The 20,858-nt window shown below is 42.1% G+C and overlaps 1 protein-coding gene across 1 annotated transcript; it reads left to right on the top strand.

The window, feature by feature from the left end:
- Positions 1 to 10,496: 10,496 nt before the first annotated feature.
- Positions 10,497 to 14,059, top strand: LOC115179674 (transcription factor Sox-1a). The gene has a single exon (XM_029741337.1). The coding sequence runs from the start codon at positions 10,812 to 10,814 to the stop codon at positions 11,829 to 11,831; it is 1,020 nt and encodes a 339-aa protein (XP_029597197.1). The 5' UTR covers positions 10,497 to 10,811; the 3' UTR covers positions 11,832 to 14,059.
- The last annotated feature ends 6,799 nt before the right edge of the window (positions 14,060 to 20,858 follow it).

The following is a 20,858-nucleotide window of genomic DNA, read 5'->3' as shown; positions in this document are numbered from 1 at the left end:
GAACCTCAAGGGGGCTAGACCCTTGCTTGTTTTACTTTTGTATACACATATGCATGACACATTGCAAAAATACTAATACTATGCATAATATTATGCATAAAGCTGACAAAATATAATCCTGATTTGTGGTGGTATGGTGGCCATTGGCTCAAACAATTTGACTATATTAGCCCACACAGCTACAAGGATGCACTTTCATTCTAGGTTTAGGACCTTATATTATAGTTTATAGAGACCCCAACTGATGTATAAAACAATCTTAAAACTATATACTTTGGTTTAGATACAAGCGTCATGAAACCTATAACACAAGAAATGAATTTGACTTTGTCAAAATTAGTTGTTGGACCTAACTTGCTTATGACTTTTTCCATGTAGATACTTCCTTCATAGACCCCATGAAATGATGACCTCTTCCTAAACATTTGGTCACATGATTCATTTTGTGTATGGTTTCCTGGAAACAAGGGGTGACTCAACTAACCCTTTGGCTCAACTTTCCCCACTCTCCCTAGCATATCTGTACTAAATCTATCTGTGCATTCTGAAGGTATGGTGTCAGATTATTATAGAAAGAACACCTGAAGCTCCTTTTGAAGGCTGGATCTTTCTGAACTCTCAGGGTACGTCTATGGTATTAATGAACAACTGTCAAATAACAGCTCATGAATAAATATACATTTTAAAATGACTAGTGGCCATACTATAGTACCCTTAAACTCATCTCTGGACCTCGAAGCCAGTTCCCCTGCATTTTTTTATTGTTCCACCCTAATTAGGGATATAGACCTGGGACACCAGGTGTGTTAATTTAATTATCAGGTAGAACAGAAAACCAGCAGGCTCTGGACCTCGTAGGGTAAGAGTTGAGTACCCCTGCTATAGTACAATATCTATTTAAGAATTCAGTTATATTTTATGAAACTCTTAGGTGAAAGTTGTACGATGTATTGGTTGCAAAACAGGTTGAGTTGGAAATACAGTATATATCAGTATATTCCGTGTATATACTGTATTAATATACTGGTGTACTTATACAGTATATAAACAAGACCTTCAGTTACATAGATGACATGGTCTATCTATCTATCTATCTATCTATCTATCGAAACAATTCAAAGCCATAGAATGACATTGACCTTACTGGATATGGAGTTCAATAAACAAGGACAGAAAGCTCAATATGAAGAACGAAGCATTGGGATTTTCTTTTGATCATTAACAATGTTTTCAGATACATTACGTGCACTTTGACGGTACATGGAGAGTTGACCTTGAGTCAGGGAGAGAAGATCTTCTGTCCTGTTTTTAGTGGACAGTACTAGGTTCAGGAGCCATTGTTGCAGTGGTTAAACCCAGTTTTTGTGATGTGCTTTGTTAAAAATAAAATCTCCGGTTTTTACAGCTAACTTTTTCATAAATGGGCCAGATCACTTTGAGTTCAATTCACACTCAGAATTTGCCACATGTCACATTCAGTTGCTACAACACTATGGAGTGACTTTTTAAGGTCCTTGTCCAAGAACAAGTGTGGAACCAGTCAAGTGTTGATCTGTTCAGATGTGCTGCAAAGTGTATGGATTCTTCGTTACCAAAGTACTAGACAGACAGACAGACAGACAGACAGACAGACAGACAGACAGACAGACAGACAGACAGACAGACAGACAGACAGACAGACAGACAGACAGACAGACAGACAGACAGACAGACAGACAGACAGACAGACAGACAGACAGACAGACAGACAGACTGTATCTCAGTAGTAGTGTCGAAGGCCTCATCTCCTCTTCCATTGTTCTGTCTGCACTGCTCTGAAACCACAGAATGGTTCAAAAGTAACATTCTGGAAGTTTAGCTTGGAGAATTGCTTTCACTAATTCAACTGTGAACCTGATGCATATGAGCTTTGGCAGTATTTCAAACAAATTCCACAATATTTGTACATACAGTTCCTTCGGAAAGCTTTCAGACCACTTGACTTTTTCAGTATTTTGTTATGTTACAGCCTTATTCTAAAATTGATTAAGTTCTATTTTTTCCTCATCAATCTACATACAATGCCCCATAATGACAAAGCGAAAACAAGTTTTTAGAAATTTTGCAAATGTATTAAAAATAAAAATAAACTGAAATACCTTATTTACAGAAGTATTCAGACCCTTCGCTATGAGACTCGAAATTGAGCTCAGGCGTATCCTGTTTCCATTAAGCATCCTTTGAGATGTTTCTACAACTTGATTGTAGTCCACCTGTGGTAAATTCAATTGATTGGACATGATTTGGAAAGGCACACCTGTCTATATAAGGTCCCACAGTTGACAGTGCATGTCAGAGCAAAAACCAAGCCATGAGGTCAAAGGAATTGTCCGTAGAGCTCGGAGACAGGATTGTGTCGAGGCACAGATCTGAGGAAGGGTACCAAAGCATTTCTGCAGCATTGAAGGTCCCCAAGAACACAGTGGCCGCCATCATTCTTAAATGGAAGAAATTTGGAACCACCAAAACTCTTCCTAGAGCCAAACTGAGCAATCGGGAGAGAAGGGCCTTGGTTGTGGATGTCCAAGAACCCTATTTGTCACTTTTACAGAGCTCGACAGTTCCTCTGTGGAGATGGGAGAACCTTCCAGAAGGACAACCATCTTTGCAGCACTCCACCGATCAGGTCTTTATGGTAGAGTGGCCAGACGGAAGCCACTCCTCAGTAAAAGGCACATGACAGCCCGCTTGGAGTTTGCCAAAAGGCACCTAAAGGACTCAGACCATAAGAAAAAAGATTCTCTGGTCTGATGAAACCAAGATTGAACTCTTTGGCCTGAATGCCAAGCACCACGTCCGGAGGAAACCTGGCACCACGTCCGGAACGGTGAAGCATGGTGGTGGAAGCATCATGCTGTGGGGATGTTGTTCAGTGGCAGGGACTGGGTGACTAATCAGGATCAAGGAAAAGAAGAGCGGAGCAAAGTACAGAGAGATCGTTGATGAAAACCTGCTCAGACTGGGGTGAAGGTTCACCTTCCAACAGGACTACGACCCTAAGCACACAGCCAAGACAACACAGGAGTGGCTTCGGGACAAGTCTCTGAATGACCTTGAATGGCCCAGCTAGAGCCTGGACTTGAAGCCGATCAAACATCTTTGGAGAGACTTGAAATCGAGGCTGTAATCACTGCCAAAGGTGCTTCAACAAAGTAATGAGTAAAGGGTCTGAATAGTTATGTAAATACAACATTTCCTTTTTTCATTTGTTATAAATTTGCAAAAATGATGGGTTATTGTGTGTAGATTGATGAGGGGGAAAAAACAATTTAATACATTCTAGAATCAGGCCGTAACGTAATAAAATGTGGAAAAAGTTAACAGGTCTGAATACTTTCCGAATGCACTGTATATATATAGCGTAGCTCTATACAGTAACCAAGTACAATAACAAGGAAACTTCATATTAAGTGTTGCCAAGAATTCAATTAAACCTATAAAACACATGTTAAGATTAGAGAGCCGTGTCCATGACAACAACATGTCTTCTGGCTACAGGCCTACATGTTCTCACTCTCAGCCCTGTCAATGCTCTTAAATCCAGCAGGAGCTGACATCTGCTGCGACAGCAAGCTTACACAAACTGCTCTGCGAAAACGGCCTTTGATGCCATTAGCCCCTGCCGGGCGCTAACATGTTGTTTTAGGAGCTTCAGCTGATGCTACAACACAGGGGAGAGACAGGGGAGAGAAAGGCTGTGTAGGGCGCTGGGGCTGTGGGCTTAGAGATTCCACAGCTAACAGGGGGGTGAAGCCAGAGAGGCAGAAGAGAGCTGTGAACATCCCCCGTGTGCTTATCTATCCAGGGTGCTTTGATCCTCCAATGAGAGCCAGGGGGGGGGGGGGGGGGGGCTGCTGCTGCTCCATGTTAAGGCTCAATAGGCATCACTCTCAGAACATAGAAATACACTTAATAGAATGGACCTTCACATTTTTTTTTAAGTGTCCTGTTGTAGACTTGGAAACATTTGATGAATCCAAGTCTACAACAAGTCTCAGAATCGAGTGGATTTCTAGGTGTTCTTCACTTGCAGTAACTTCACCATGTTGGGTTAACAGTGAAACATGTTTCTAGAGCTGTGTATTTTCTATTTGTTCCGTACTACATGTGTTGACACATATTGATAATACCACGGAGAGGAACCTTTAGCAATAGGTTCAACTGTGGCTTTTTTTCTTTGACCCTAATAGCAGGGGCTGCTCCCCTGTTTGATTTACGGTGCCCTTGAACACCATTTGTTCAATGGCTTTTAGAGGGGGCTCGTGAGGGTTGATGTGTCTAAATATGGTTGGGGACAGAACAGGCCACTCCTGCTTTTATGCGTTTGTCTCCCTCTTTTCTAGATGCCTCCAGGCCTGACCCCAAATGCCCTGCCTCTTAGCAACAAAGCAGTAGATAGGCGCTTCATGGGGGACCATTACACTGAGTACTCTGAACAGCGACAACGCAGGCCTTGATCGAGACGGGAAGTGGAGCGACAGACATAAAAGCAGAACTGTGTGCTTTAGCCTACATGGACCAGCTCTCTGATGAAAATGTATTTTCTCTCAGGGAGTCTAACCTGGCTAAATTAAGATTACATGGAAATATGAGTATTATGATCAATGCTCTTTAGCACGACATTGACGGTACTCAAAGATGTACTCAAACTAAAAACTCATACTGGTACCTGTAAATAGGCCCGAAGGCATGAGAAAAGGCTTCGAAACCAGAGAATTTCAATGTCACCAACTGCGTTGGAGAAGTCCAATCCTATAAGTTGTCTAAAAGGAATTGGTCATATTATAAAGTGATAATTGTGTCAAGCACAACGTCTAGTTCTGCGTAGTCTGAAGTGAAACTATCCCTTCAACATGAGGCATGATGGGTAAAAGGTACTTCAGTGAGTGGACTGTGAACTCACTGAAGTACCTTGAAGGCTTGAGATAAACGTCTATTGGTTATATTTCTATATCTCTGTCTCCTGGGTGAAATGGACAAATGCCATGGGCCTGTGTGGACCAAACAAGGCTAAATTAGGTGAATGAAATAGGACTCGATAAATGTCTATGGATAATGAGATACACATTCAGTCTGCTTCAGTTCAGAATGTGATAGAGACATGTAAGACTTTTAGCCCCCAAGGCAATAGCATATGACTGTCATTTTCATAAAGGGCAATATTTAAAAACAGATTGCAGACAGTTTAAACCTAACTGCCATCACCTTCCAGGGGTTGGAAATGTCAACAACAAGAAATAAACATTTATCAACAAAGAGGAAACCCTATAGAGGAGAAGCTGGAATTATTGATTCATAAACCCAGTGAAGACTGTACCAAGAAAACAGTTATTGGAGCTGAAGAATGTTAAGACTAGAGGCTCCAAGACATTTGTCTCTTGATATTCTCAGAGCATGTAACAATTACATTAATATAAGGTTACTGAAATATCCGGTTTTATTTTTGCAGGTGCAAACCTGAACATTACGTTGAAATGATGGATAATCTCCTGTCACAAAATACAGAATGACTGTAACCCATATAGTCTGAGGTTATGTTATGATAATAAGATCGTACAAATTCCCAACAGGGTCGAAACAGACGTATAGCCTAACAGTCGAGCTGAATAGGATGAATCGGCTGGTTTCTTACGGTGAAAAGGATGGCGTATTCAGTTGGTACTCCGGCTCCCTCGTCGAGCTCCCCAACTCCCAGCTGTCTTCATACCAGTGATTTGTTTTCATTCATCCTTCGGCAGGGAAGGAACCAAGAAGGAAGACACGAAACGCTGTCAGATAGATTTGAATACCATCGGAAATTCAATTTCGAGAGAAACAACTATTTTTAATTGTCCATTAGATATTTCAATTATTTTATTTGCTTCTCGTGTCCTGTCAGTATGTGGTGTGAGTGAATTTGCGTTGGGCATGCCCATCAAGGCCACTGATGAATAGTTGAATTAGATTTCTTTCTTTTCTTGTAAAACATTTTTTTTTCTAAGATGGGGATATTTTCTAAAATTCTTTAGTGAGACTATAGAGCTAGAATCCACATGACTTGGATCCCATTGAAAAGACACCTTTACTTCCTCCAGTCTATTATGTATAATGAGTAATGAAGTAGCCACATGACAGACAAACCGCCACAAATAATGGCATCATTAGTGTGTGTGTGGGGTGGGGGGGGCATAATGTTTCGTGTGAACGTGTACCTTGCTGCTTGGAGTAATATAGTCATAATGGGTGTATAATGTGTAACTGTAATAACATACTGTAAGTGCCCAGACAGGATAAATTCCAACAATAAAGTTCGTCATAATACCGGTTTAAATCCATAGAAAACTCGAATAAAGAGAAACGTGATCATTTTTTAAATATGGAAATACATTAAAAAAAATACAGATACATTTAAAGTTCTAAGAATAGCAAATGTTCTAGCTCTATCCTATATTGTGAGTGTTCATGATGCGCGCTGTGTTGGAGGAAGGAATAGAGCAACAGACAGATTTAGGCTAAAACTCGCAACATGGTAGCATGCGCCCCTGTATCCACGCCCGCCCCCACGTGCCAATTATCTTCCCAAAACTCGCTGAGAGGCGACAGAAGCACCTGACAGATGTTGACCGTTTAAAGCCGCGCATTCTCGCGAGTTCAAGAGACACTCCACGTGCACTTTAGGGACGGGATGAAACGGAGAGACCGCACTTTAGCAGCATCGGATGAAGGTTTTGGAACAAGCTCTTGTCAATGGTTAAATACTGACAGAATAAGTAAAGCATTCAGAAATATGATGAGGATTTTTCCTACTCAGTCTAATTCCAAATGTTGATGCCAAAGACATTTCCTTTTTTAAAACAGACTTTGGTTTTGGAGAAATACTTGGAAAATACTTTGAAACTGATTTACCAAACTGATGTGTTTTCAGCCCGAGCAGGAACACAGACATTAATTAGCATGACCTTTTCATTTGCATTTGAATCGATAAAAAGCACAGAAATCATTAATTTAATCATTATTCAAAAGTGTTCGTAGGCCATAGTAATATGATAACAATAGCGTAATAATAATAGCCCATTAATAACATCATAATCATAATCATAATCATAATAATAATCATTGGGTATAAAATACATCTGTATTTTGTATGCTTTATTTTAGTTTTTGGATCGATTGTTCAATGTTTACAGTAACAATAGCAGGAAAGCACATTTAATGGAAAGCACATTTAAGGCGGCAGGCAGCCTAGCGGTTAAGAGCGTTAGCCCAGCAACCGAAAGGTCGCTGGTTCGAATCCCAGAGCCGATTAGGTGAAAAATCTCTAAACGTGCCCTTGAGCAAGGTACTTAACCCTAATTGCTCTGGATAAGAGCATCTGCTGAATTACTATAATGATTTGTGTAAATATTATTTTAACTATGTCTGTGATAGTGTGTACTGACAGCAAGCATCATGTACGGAAGCAGGGTTGCGTAAAACCCGTTTTCAATTCAGTCAGGTGAATTCAAATTTAAATCCTGATTCGACCTGTTTATTGTCATTGGTGGAGATGGAATTGACAGTGTCAAATTGGCATAGCCGTGGCAGTTGCAAGGAGGCCTGCCTATTCATTGCAACGTATATTTTACATCTCCTTAGATAACATGTAATTTACCCAAGCTTACAATGCTGAATGTCAGGTTGACACGGGGATGGATAAGCAAATAGTCAGCGAATCGCACCTCAAAAATGGTCACTTTGATAAATCATGAATTTCCCATGTAAACCTGAGCTACATCTAGAATGTAAATATGGAGATACTGCCACTATCAACTGCGTTACAGAATTCGTCAAATTACGAATAATGTTTTGGACGTATCAGCATCATTATTTAAAGACTCTGGCACTGTGTTTCAAGGGCTTTAATATAAAATAGGTATTTCGATTTGAGTTAGTATTTCGTTATTTTCCATATAGGTCTGTATCAGTGAATCAAAAATCAACCATTCATTACTCACTAAATAGCCTGCTTTTTGGTGTGTGTTTGTTTGTAATATGGACTGTTCATAGTGCAGGCCTATAAGTAGGCTGCGTGTGAGAGAGACCACTGAGAGCGAGTGCAGTGTGATAGACTACTGTTTGCTTCAGTTCTGCGAGCGCTGTCTTTCAGCACCACGGCGCGCGTTCATGGAATGTGCGCACCCGCCGAATTGAGTCTCCAGTAGACGGCGATCAAGCTCTGCCACTATAGAACCGAGCCTTTCTCCTGATGTTCCTTCATACTCGGTGTCAATTGTGACCTTCTCTGTTTGGCCTCGATAATTAAAACGTATTAATACAGCAAGGTATTGGCCAATAGGACTCTATACTTGTTTTGCAGTCATTCGCCCTTGTGAATTTGTGAATAATTTCTGAATAACCACTCAAGGTCTGGTTCGAAAAACCTATTTTAGATAATTAATTGTGCATTAATGTTTTACGTTGAATAGGCTATACAATTCACACGCATATTTTGTATGTAAAATATTAGATAACTGGTTGAGTTTCTTTCTGTCATTAATGAATTGATTGATGTGGAAATGGTTTGGTGGACTGCCAACCTTTGAATAGACTATAGACAGACTTTGCTATGGGGCTATGGAAACACAAAAACAAATGATATAGCCTTAATGAAATTAGCTGAATTTGCATCGAGATCATCCACAATTACAATGTAAATTACAAAGTACATTTACTTTTAATCTGCCTGTCTACATATTTCAAGACGTGATATGAGGATGCAGTGAGATACCGGATGGGTTGGACAACACTCTTCTCGTTACTTATATTCTTTTTTTAAGTATACTTAAAAACTGTAAATAACCAATCCTCCATCTTTAAGACAATGGAAAAATCATATGCTTCATTATCTAAATATTGAAAGAGCGTGGGCGACGGAGAGGAACAAAATGGTGCAATTTGAGGACATGTGGCAGAGAGCAGCGCAGGCACAGGAAATAGGTTTGAGAACAGGTGGGTATGAGCAGGTGTGATGTCGTTGATGTTTGTGTGTATTTTGTATGTGCATGCTTTGTATTGTAAAAAAGAAATAAAAAACTATTTAAAAAATCAATTAGCATAATACAAATATCTCTGACATGTAAAGTGATGGCGTAGTTTAAAGTCGTGTTTTGTTTATTGAAGCCATATGTTAGGTAAAACCATGAGGCAGGTCACTCAGAATTGCATGTTGCAATTTATCTGTATTTACCCTGCTTGGCCTATAAACGCCCAGAGATTGCAGGGGGAGAAATGTCTCCCACAGAATAGTACATCGAGGAGAAATACTATATTGCTTTCTCTCATCATGGGTGACTCCCATGTGGTTCTAGCACAATGTCAATTGTAGCAATCCCCCCTCCACCGCTTTTAGACAAAAGGGGTTTGGCTGGCACGTGCTCTGGGCGTCAGTCACCTGTTTCTTAGCAACCGGCACAACAGGAAAACACCTGTGGCTCCAAATAGGCTGTTATTGAGAATGGGACTAGGCCTATCCTTTCTCTTATTTGCAGATACCCCAAGCAAATTATCACAGAGAAATCCTAATGAAAGCACATTTAGATGAAGTGTTGATTTCTCCAAGTAGGGGTTGTGTTTTATTTTTTATATGCTCGTGTTTTATTTAGCCTTTTTCTTGTCCTGAGTTTTTATGGGCTATGGCAATTATCCTATTTCATTTCAATATTGTGCTGATCCCAAAAGGATCTTGCTCCTTTGCACCCCAGTATCTCTACTTGCACATTCATCTTCTGCACATCTACCATTCCAGTGTTTAATTGCTATATTGTAATTACTTCACCACCATGGCCTATTTATTGCCTTAACTTACCTCATTTGCACTCACTGTATATAGACTTTTTGTTTTCTTTTGTTCTACTGTATTATTGACTGTATGTTTTGTTTATTCCATGTGTAACTGTGTGTTGTTGTATGTGTCGAATTGCTATGATTTATCTTGGCCAGGTCGCAGTTGCAAATGAGAACTTGTTCTCAACTAGCCTACCTGGTTAAATAAAGGTGAAATAAATAAAACATAAAATTAGAATTGATTTAAAGCAGCATCTTTCAATAGAACGAGTTAAAGATAGACAGGCTACCAATTATAATGATGTAATCACCTGGCTATGAAATGCATATGTAGACCTAGTCTACATTCATTCTTGTATAACCAATCAATGTCATTCTCGACATAAGCTTTGTTTTGGAAAGGGGGGTCACACTGTAGACCGCGCGCATCTGTTTAGGGGAATTTTGGTCTAAAACTGTCCCTTTCCCTATGCATTATCATCACGGCCATAATCGTTGTAAAATAACCAAACTTGTCAAAGTAGGTTATTATTATTTACGTTCCCTTATGGGAGTTGGAGGTAACCCACTACATGTGGGTGAGTAGCTCTAGCCCTCCTATGTCACCTGACCGCGAGACTGCATGCAAATCACGCCTTTCCTAAAGCGCCATTGGCCACCACCACCTCATTTAGTCGCTGTCAACGCGCATCATATGGGTAAGCTCCGTAACTTTACTACTATAGGCACAGAAAGTAGCTCAAAGACGCTTTTCATCGAGCTGGATGTGGAAAAAACAAGAGGAGAAAACGACTAATACAGAGAAGGAAGGAAAAGTTTATCGAAGTACCTTTTACTTTGGATTGTATTTCTTCGTTCCATTTTTTTCCGGAGAGGGTTGATTTGCGCAAGTGACGGTGTGTGACAGCAGTGTTGGAGGTGCAGTGACTGAATGTTTCCGTGTATTGGTTGAAAAAGTTAACGCCAGGTGAATGTATAGTATGATGATGGAGACTGACCTACACTCCCCAGTGCCCCAAACGAACACGAATTCGGGGCACACGGGAGGATCAAACAATGGGAACAAAGTCAACCAAGACCGCGTAAAGAGACCGATGAACGCCTTCATGGTTTGGTCCCGGGGCCAGCGGCGGAAGATGGCTCAGGAGAACCCCAAAATGCACAACTCCGAGATCAGCAAGCGGCTCGGCGCCGAGTGGAAGGTGATGTCCGAGGCGGAGAAGAGACCCTTCATCGACGAGGCGAAGCGGCTACGAGCTATGCACATGAAGGAGCATCCGGATTATAAATACAGACCGAGACGGAAGACCAAGACACTGTTAAAAAAGGACAAATACTCTTTGGCCGGTGGGCTGCTCACCGGGACAGGGGGTGGGGGTGTCGGTCTAGGGATGAGCCCTGGTGTCGGACAGAGGTTAGACAGTCCCGGGGGTCACGGTGGTGCGTCTGCTGCCAGCTACGCGCACATGAACGGCTGGGCGAACGGTGCGTACTCGGGGCAGGTGGCTGCAGCTGCGGCGGCCGCGGCCATGATGCAGGAGGCTCAGCTCGCCTACAGCCAGCACCCCGGCAGCGGGCACCACCACCACTCACACCACCACCACCCGCACAACCCCCAGCCCATGCACCGCTACGACATGTCGGCCCTCCAGTACAGCCCCATCTCGAACTCTCAGGGCTACATGAGCGCCTCTCCGTCCGGCTACGGCGGGATCACCTACACGCAGCACCAGAGCTCTGGTGTCGCCTCGTCTGGGTCGATGGGCACGCTGGGCTCTCTGGTGAAATCGGAACCGAGTGTGAGCCCTCCCGTCTCTACTCACTCGCGCGCCCCGTGTCCCGGGGACTTGAGGGACATGATAAGCATGTATTTACCGACGGGGGAAGCTGCAGGTGACCCGTCCGTTCAAAGTAGACTTCACGCGCTGCCGCAGCACTACCAGAGCTCCACGACAGGGGTAAACGGAACTGTTCCACTGACACATATTTAGAGAGAGAGAGAAAAACATGACTGTGCGATAGCGCAACAAAATCACATAACCAAATATTTACCTCTTTTAGAGTGTTGCTATCTTTTTTGTACAGGCTATTGGTTATTGTACATTGGAGGCGAATATCTTAATTTAAAAAACAATAAGAATACATTAGACAAAATGAACTTTTTCAGTGGGGTATTGTCTGTCCACGTTTATGAAACGCGAGTAGGCCTGATTGCGCATTGGGTTTACTTGCTTTCTAACTGATGGGGATGCCAAGTTTTGAGACGATTTCGGTTGTGAAGCATTTACATTTTCTGTGGAAACATAGCCGTTAATAAGGACATTTAAATGAGATAACCGTGTGATTAGAATGAATGTGGAAAATGTTTTTAAAAGTTTACAAGATTTCCATTCATTTCACGTTTTCTCTTGTTTGTAAACACGTGGGTTGCTGTATCTGAACCATTTGTTTTTGTTGTTTTAAAAAGAAATCATGTAAATTGTGAATAAATACTAGATGAGATTGATAAGCAACTGTAAATCATTTACTAAATGCAATTCTGCCAGGAAAGAAAACAATTTTGCGTTGAAGTATGAGTTAAATAAATTTCCCAGATGTTTCACTGGTTATGGAAAACGTGTTAGTTTCGTTACTTTGGATTATATAGGTTTTCTACTTGACACAGTATGAGTTAACAATGTGAAGGCTAATTAATATTTATATAATTGATGGCAGATTAACAAGTTATATAACAAAAAATCTACTAGATGCTGGCTCTATTGGTTGTCTGTCTAAACCAAAATCGGGTTAAAACGTATAGTGACTGAAATCGAGTAGATTACATATGGCAAATATGCGTAAATAAGGATGAATTAGTAATGGTGGACGTAATTACTTGTCACACAACCTTGACGGTTTGATGCTCGGTTTAAGCACGAGACAGGACATCAGACAGGGTTATAGGCCTATACATGAATTTATTTGGAAGTGCAGCAGCAATAGCTTTAATGATAATATCATGTATCAAATCAGTATTCAGCATGTTTTGGAATAAATATGCTCGGATATGTGATAACTGGTTTTTACTACTGAATTACGATAGGCCTACTAGCGTTTTAATGCTCATAAAGTGTTTATATATATATACATATAATGTAGCATATCATTATTATTAGCATGTCATTACTAGCATTATGCTATTGTTATTAATATTACTAATTAATCAAATAGCTGTAAAATATATATCAGATGCTCTTTGAATGTAATTTATTAATATATCATATATCTTTCGTTTTAGTACCTAAAGAAAAGGACGTCGTTGTGGTAGTCGCGAGGAAGGGAACAAGACAGGCTCGAGTCACAACACCTGTTGACTTGGCTAATGTCTCGTGGGAGGAACTTCGTCTCGTTCGACTCATGTTTTGATTTTCTTTTTTTTAAACGGGCTTCTTTTGATTCTCTGTCCGGTCACATCTTTCTTGACCAACAGGAAGACGCTCCCGCCATCGGTCAACACTAGTTAGGCCTACTGATGACAGAATCACCCCTTTTAAAATAAGTTACTTGACTGTCTGTTTTTGCTCTTCTAATATCCCATATAATTTGCCTAATAATGTAAACTTAATTTTGGTCCAATTGTGATGATTTGACATGTGCGTTCTGGCTATTTGTTGATCATGCAATATAACTATGAATATTTTTTTTTCACATTCCCTTTTTCATGTTTGTCATTATAATCATAAGTTAACTCACAATATTTCAGTCATTTCCACATCTCGTAATGTGCGTAAAGATTTTACTTTTCATGGACATAATTATCATTTTCAAGAAAGTACAAAAATACGTGTATTGGTCTAAAATAATCTCATAAACTATAATATTCAAATGAGGGAATAAACGAAATGAGGGAATAATCTCTGCTCTCATTTTATTTCATTCATTTACACTGAACTTTCAGAAAGCTTTGTTATTCAAACTTTTCCAGCACTTGTTGCAATTTTGATGTAGATGACAGACACAAACTGGAAGAATCAGTCCGCCAAGATGGAGGAACATAGGCCCAATATCAATAACTAAAGGTGCAATCTGCAATGGCGTTCTTTTTACGTTGTTTGTAGAGAATTTTTAAACTTGCGTCATATTGACCTTTAATACTCGTTTCCCCCATGATTTTTGTTCACGGTCCAATAAAGTAAATTCATTGAAAAGTGGGAGGATTAAAAATGAGAAGTAAAGATGCTTATTTTGTCAATGATGTTTTCTTTAGAGACGGGGATCTTGGACGCAAGGCTTGATCCCGAACGAATCCAAATTCAATGAAATGTGAATGGATGCAGATACAAAGAATATACAATTATTCATTGGTCATTTAATTAACATTCTCAATTTATCCTTGCTCACTGCTTCAGCGTGTATACCAGAGACGCTGTAAAGGCGCACGTGGATAAAATCCTTTCAGCTTCAGCTAAATCTGCCTGGAGACCTGGTTGACATATATTGGCCTATAGGCCTACCTCGGCAATGATGTGTGAAGTTTTAAGGGGATAGACATAACAAGTTAACAATCGATTAGAGCGGAGTAACTGATCAATAATCGGTGTGTATATCTTCATTTACTCCTTTTATTTCATTTTGCAAACACATGACTGAAGTTGATGATTGAATCAGTCAAGTCAAGACACCATCGCACAGTGCCTGTTTGGTCGTCATGGGGGATTAGTGTTACCGAGCGGAGTAGTGGAGAGTGTTTTGTGTAAGGTAGACAAGGATTAGACGATCAGAAGAACTAACCCCGGGGTCAGAGGCAAGTCATAGACTCTCACAACTGCGCACCGGAAGTCCGGAACCATGATGTCAGTCCGGTTCTCCAACCTTCGCCAGCCATGAAGCAAGTCGCACAGGTCCTAAACAAAATATAATATAGAAATGTGGGCAAGTTATCAAAGAAGTATTTCAGATCGCCTTTTATCGTTTCTATCATCGTCTCTGGACCTTCACGCTTCAGTCCATTCGCGTCAGTGCTCTATAGGCTAATAACAGTTCAATAGCCAGGCAAATATCCGTAACATTTGGCCTTGGCCTTACGGTCAATACCGAGCTGTTCATTCAAAATGATGGCTGAGAGTTGGAAAATCTAAAAGTGTCTTTTAACCTTTTTAGTGTATCCTACATCCCACTTCTTATACAGTGATATTTTAGATTGGATTCCTATATATGGTGTACAAACTGGATTGTTACTCTGACAAAAACATACTTAAACCAGCCCTGGTCTAAATTCAAATAATAGTGTATAGGCCACTGTTCTATTAAATTACCATAGGCCATCAAACTATTCATCCTCAACATTTCTACTCCTCTTGTCTAAGAGTTGTTCTCTGGAATCCAATCTTTAACGTAATAGAGGTAAAATGCGTTTCTAAAAGCATCATCAGATAGAAATGACACGTATCGATTTAAATGTTGTTCTAACCTACCCTACTACACACAATGGAATCCCCACTACATTTGATTTGAGTCTTATCGTGTATCTAAAGTAGAGATGCACAAAGACTGGAGCAAGTCCATGGACCGTTTCCAAATCCAAAATAAACGTTCTGCAAAATTTCACCCACAATAATTACCCCATTCTTTGTGAAAAGTGTGTGTGTGTGAGAGAGAGAGAGGCAGCGGAGGCCCCTGACCATTAAATCTCCCCACCACGCGGTATTCTTATCTTGTAGACACCGATACATTCAGCACCAGGAAGCATCCAACTCGCGTTAGTATTTGCCATCCAGTAAACCCCCGATCTCTTGCACTCGGTGTCCTAAATGTGGATAATTAGCATCACTTTATCACGCCTCCGCATATTTTCTTTTCGCTCCTAAAAACCTCTTCGCTGCCATTGGTTGCCTTTCTGTCACAGGAGATTATGGAGACAGATTGCAAAAACCGAATGTGCTAAAACCAGATTAGCACGGAATAGAAATAGCAACCGGGCCAAAAAATTCCTCGCGAGGGCCTTATCGTGCAATTACACGTTGACATGTTTAACAATTTTTCAGCCTCTTAATCCTCCGCCCCTTCCAAGAGTCGACGTTTTGTGCCGTGTGTGTGTGTGTGTTCGTGTGCGCGCGTGATGTTTTTCCACCCGAAATAGAATCCTCTAAATGTGAAAGAAAACTGATAAAGACTTGGGAAACATTTGATAACAACATTTAGGTAGTTTAGATACAGACCAGTTTAGATAATACATACCACTGATTTGAACGATATTCACTTAATGGGCGCATTCCAAAATAATCTGGGCCAATAGAGCACGAGACCCAACAAGACGCTTGGTATGGGCATGAATATTGGACACCAACTCGGGTTTGCATATTGTCAGTTGACAATCTATTAGATTTCAATATATAATATCACTAAAGCCCGAACATAAAGCTTCGGTCAATATTCATTTTCTTCATCGTCGGCTTGACTGACTGATATAGCCAGATACCATTATTCAAGCAACACTGACAGACAAAAGTTAAACAGAAGTATTTTAATGCGAACATTTTCTGGGAACATTTTTGGATGGCTCTATGTAATGTTAGTGATTTTTTTGGTTTTCTAGTTGGCCCGCCGTCTGCAGCGGGTCTTCCGCTCTTGTGAAGCCTGGGTCGAGGTGATTGTGAGCAGCTCTGCTGGAATTTGGCTGGGCCTGGTCTTGGAGCGCTGCCCCATGCTGACTCCCCATGCATTGAACGGGGCCCTGTGTGTGTGTGTGTGTGTGTGTGTGTGTGTGTGTGTGTGTGTGTGTGTGTGTGTGTGTGTGGTGCTTGCGGTTGGAAAGTTTCACTCAGTCAACCGTGCTCTCATTGGCTTCACAAAGCAGATTACAGGCCTCAGCGAATTCCTGAAGGCAGCGAGATGCGACGCAGGTGCAAGGGAGACCGGGAACCCTCATTGGCATAGCGGGGCAACCATTGGGGACAATCCACGGGACCACACAAAAACCCTCACACTCTGTCCGAGCACAGCCGAGAGCTTGAAATGCGATGCATGGAAAGAAATTCAACTAGAGAAAGATGGCATCACTTTGAGTATTCAGGAAAAAAACGTTAGTTACAGTTTAAAATTGACCATTTTTATAGACGTGTCATCTTTCTTGCTTTTATTTTGATGTTAGGCTACATCTCTTCCCTCACCTGAACTGACTCATGAAATAATAATTTCGATAATTATATATTTCTGATAGGCATGTACTAAAGTTCATCACGTTGACAATAGCTGTATACATGTCCTGCAAATTTCACGAAGCTATTTGCAAATTCCGAAATCATTATTTTACACAGAACTTGACAATCCATTACTAGGTTCTAGTTTCATTCCAATAGTGTTTTTGGGAAATTGTGAATGTCAATGAAAGCACATTGCCATTCATAACCTTTAAATGATTTAAATCTCTTTCTTTCTTTCTCTTTACTTCCCCCCACAAAATGCTCCAACGCAGTCAGCCTGTCACGGAAAGCAAAGAGCGCTAGACCTATGCCATCATGACTTTATATTCAATTAGAACAATTTCTAACTATCAACTACCGACAAAAGCCACAAAATCCCCCGGGGACCGGTAATCACCGTGACCGGTCTCAGTCGGTCCTCAGAGCCATTGAACAGTGCGGCAGGGGGACTGGGCATAATTAGGATTCTCAGCGCGTAGCCCTCCCTGGTGGAAGAATGACTGACTGTTGCCTTCTATTTGATTTTACAAGAGGCCTCTCTCTAAATGATCAAGCTATTATAGGCCTACCACGATTTCACGGCTAATCTTTCTGAAATTGTCTTTTAAAATGTCGTGTTTATTGTCGTTGTTGTCTCTCTCTCTCTCTCCTGCATTTGAATTACACCTACAGTTCAGAAAACTTCGTTTTCTTTCATTCCACAATTATCGTGGATGTGATTGAGGTAACGCATGTAGAAACACGCTGCTGCATTAGCCTTTATTGCATTATAAGCCTTTATGGAGTCAGTAACGGTTTGAAATCAGAGGTAAGGGAGAACTCCCCACTCTAACGATCTGAAGTGTCCGGATCAAGTCTAGGAGGGGGGGTTCAAGGAGGGTTTGAAAACGCCCCAATGGGACTCCATGGAAGCGGCGGCATTTGTGAGTTTTCCCCCCTCGAAGTTTCAATGTTCATTCCGCTAAGGGAATCTGCCGAGTCCATCACCTGAGCCCTGAGCTCCGAGCCTCAGTCACCCAGCTCAACCCCCGCCATCCTCGGGTGATTAGCGGACAAAAGAGGTTCCCCTGGACCGGTTATGGTAGTCAATCAAGCAGAACGGGCTATGCAAATGTCTAAGAAAGGCGAGAAGACGGCGAACAGTGCTCCCAATTGTTCGGCGCATTTCACAGCACCACGCAGCTGCACCTCTGCGGTTGTCCGGGATTGAAGTGTTCCTACTAGGATACCCCCTCCATCCTCCCCAGTCCCCACCCCAGATTGGAAGACAGAATGAAACTAAAGAATGAAACTATTAAACGTTTGATACAAAAATGTATTTCTATTATAGGACCTATTTATCAAAATAACTACAATCAGGCTGTATATCACGTTAATGTTACTTATTAGTACTTACAAATAAATAAATAATGGACAATGTTCTCCATTGTTGCCTGCGTTTCAATAAACAATATGTTTAGGCCTACATGTAATTTCCCATTCTTCAAGCACAACAACAACATGTTTCCAGCATGCAGCACAGAAAACAAGGGGAATGTTAAGGTAGCCTAATGACCCCTTAGGTGCTGTTCTATACAATTGCCACTAAGTAGATACTGTTCTCTCAGTTCATGTCACTCCAGGCGTAAATACCCCCTTTACACCAAGCTGGGAGACCCACAGCCAGCAGGGAAAGCTCATAGAAGTACTTCTATTTCTGTCGAACGTTACATGGAGCTGTCCAGGTGCTGAAATTCCATATAGGCAGAGATCCCTGCAGATGCATTGTTTTAAGCCCTTACCTTAAACAACATACAGTGGGTGACTGACAATGACATTTTCCAATTCTGATTCTGATTTTAATTCTGTGAACTAAGAGCTTTTGGGTTATTGTTTCTTTATGGAAAGGCAAACCTTTGCATTGAAAAGTAAATTATCATTAGAAATGTTTGAATATGTCAAATAAAATAATGATACAAAAAGGTGTAGGAGTGGAAGATTGAATGTTTCAATGTGGAGTTCATTCAAATCAAACCAACTGCTGCTCCATGTGCCTACAGGCCAGGTCCAGCCAGCATGAGGCTCTCTGAGAAGCTGCTCCGTGTGCCTATAGGCCAGGCCCAGCCAGCATGAGGCTCTCTGAGAAGCTGCTCCGTGTGCCTATAGGCCAGGTCCAGCCAGCATGAGGCTCTCTGAGAAGCTGCTCCGTGTGCCTATAGGCCAGGCCCAGCCAGCATGAGGCTCTCTGAGAAGCTGCTCCGTGTGCCTATAGGCCAGGCCCAGCCAGCATGAGGCTCTCTGAGAAGCTGCTCCGTGTGCCTATAGGCCAGGCCCAGCCAGCACGAGGCTCTCTGAGAAGCTGCTCCGTGTGCCTATAGGCCAGGCCCAGCCAGCACGAGGCTCTCTGAGAAGCTGCTCCGTGTGCCTATAGGCCAGGCCCAGCCAGCACGAGGCTCTCTGAGAAGCTGCTCCGTGTGCCTATAGGCCAGGCCCAGCCAGCACGAGGCTCTCTGAGAAGCTGCTCCGTGTGCCTATAGGCCAGGCCCAGCCAGCACGAGGCTCTCTGAGAAGCTGCTCCGTGTGCCTATAGGCCAGGCCCAGCCAGCACGAGGCTCTCTGAGAAGCTGCTCCGTGTGCCTATAGGCCAGGCCCAGCCAGCACGAGGCTCTCTGAGAAGCTGCTCCGTGTGCCTATAGGCCAGGCCCAGCCAGCACGAGGCTCTCTGAGAAGCTGCTCCGTGTGCCTATAGACCAGGCCCAGCCAGCACGAGGCTCTCTGAGAAGCTGCTCCGTGTGCCTATAGGCCAGGCCCAGCCAGCACGAGGCTCTCTGAGAAGCTTCTCCATGTGCCTATAGGCCAGGTCCAGCCAGCACGAGGCTCTCTGAGAAGCTGCTCCATGTGCCTATAGGCCAGGTCCAGCCAGCATGAGGCTCTCTGAGAAGTTGATCCACTTTTCAAAAACTATACCTGACCAAAAAAGTAGAGCATTTATCCCAACGTGAACACAACTTTGACTCACTCAGTAATCACTAATTACCCGGTCATAGGTGCTAGTGAGATGACTCGTTCTCTTTCCCTCTGCTAGCCTGCTGGAGCTATAGAGCTGGAGCTGGGTAATTTGCAGATAGCAGGTGGGTCAAACTTCACACATTTCCCTCCACGTCTTGGCCTTTTTTCTGCCATTCCCCTGTCGAGCTGCCAAAAAATAAACTGCTGCAAATTAGCGTCAATTATGACGCTGGCTGTGTAATTTAGTGGCGTTTTGACACGGAAAGCCGGCAGATGTGGGGAAGTCAGAGAGAGCTGGTTCCCCTGGGGCCCTTAATTAAATCCTACTAATCCACTGACCTGAGGGTTAAGGCACAGGGCAGAACTGCCTTAGTCTGCTGGAGACACTGGGAGAGGACAGGGTGAGAGAATAAGAGGGTGGGGGGAGGTGCTGTGTGTGTGTGTGTGTGTGTGTGTGTGTGTGTGTGTGTGTGTGTGTGTGTGTGTGTGTGTGTGTGTGTGAGAGAGAGAGAGAGAGAGAGAGAGAGAGAGAGAGAGAGAGAGAGAGAGAGAGAGAGAGAGAGAGAGAGAGAGAGGAGAGAGAGAGAGAGAGAGAGAGAGAGAGTATGTAAGTGTATTTGCCTGTGTCTGAGCTTGTACAGTGCTTTCGGAAAGTATTCAGACCCCTTGACTTTTTCCACATTTTGTTACATTAAAGGCTTAAAGGCTTATTCTAAAATTGATTCAATTGTTTATTTTTCTCATCAATCTACAAATAATGACAAAGCATAAACAGGTTTATAGAAATGTTGGCTGATTTCCTCCAGACGTGACGCTTGGCATTCAGGCCAAAGAGTTCAATCTTGGTTT

The sequence above is a fragment of the Salmo trutta genome, chromosome 39 (genome assembly GCF_901001165.1).
Source record: "Salmo trutta chromosome 39, fSalTru1.1, whole genome shotgun sequence".
Classification (NCBI taxonomy): domain Eukaryota; kingdom Metazoa; phylum Chordata; class Actinopteri; order Salmoniformes; family Salmonidae; genus Salmo; species Salmo trutta.
This window is presented reverse-complemented; position numbering and strand designations above follow the sequence as displayed.

Excerpts from the sequence above, each read along its gene's own strand:
- LOC115179674 (XM_029741337.1), top strand. The coding sequence starts at position 10,812 with ATGTATAGTATGATGATGGAGACTGACCTACACTCCCCAGTGCCCCAA.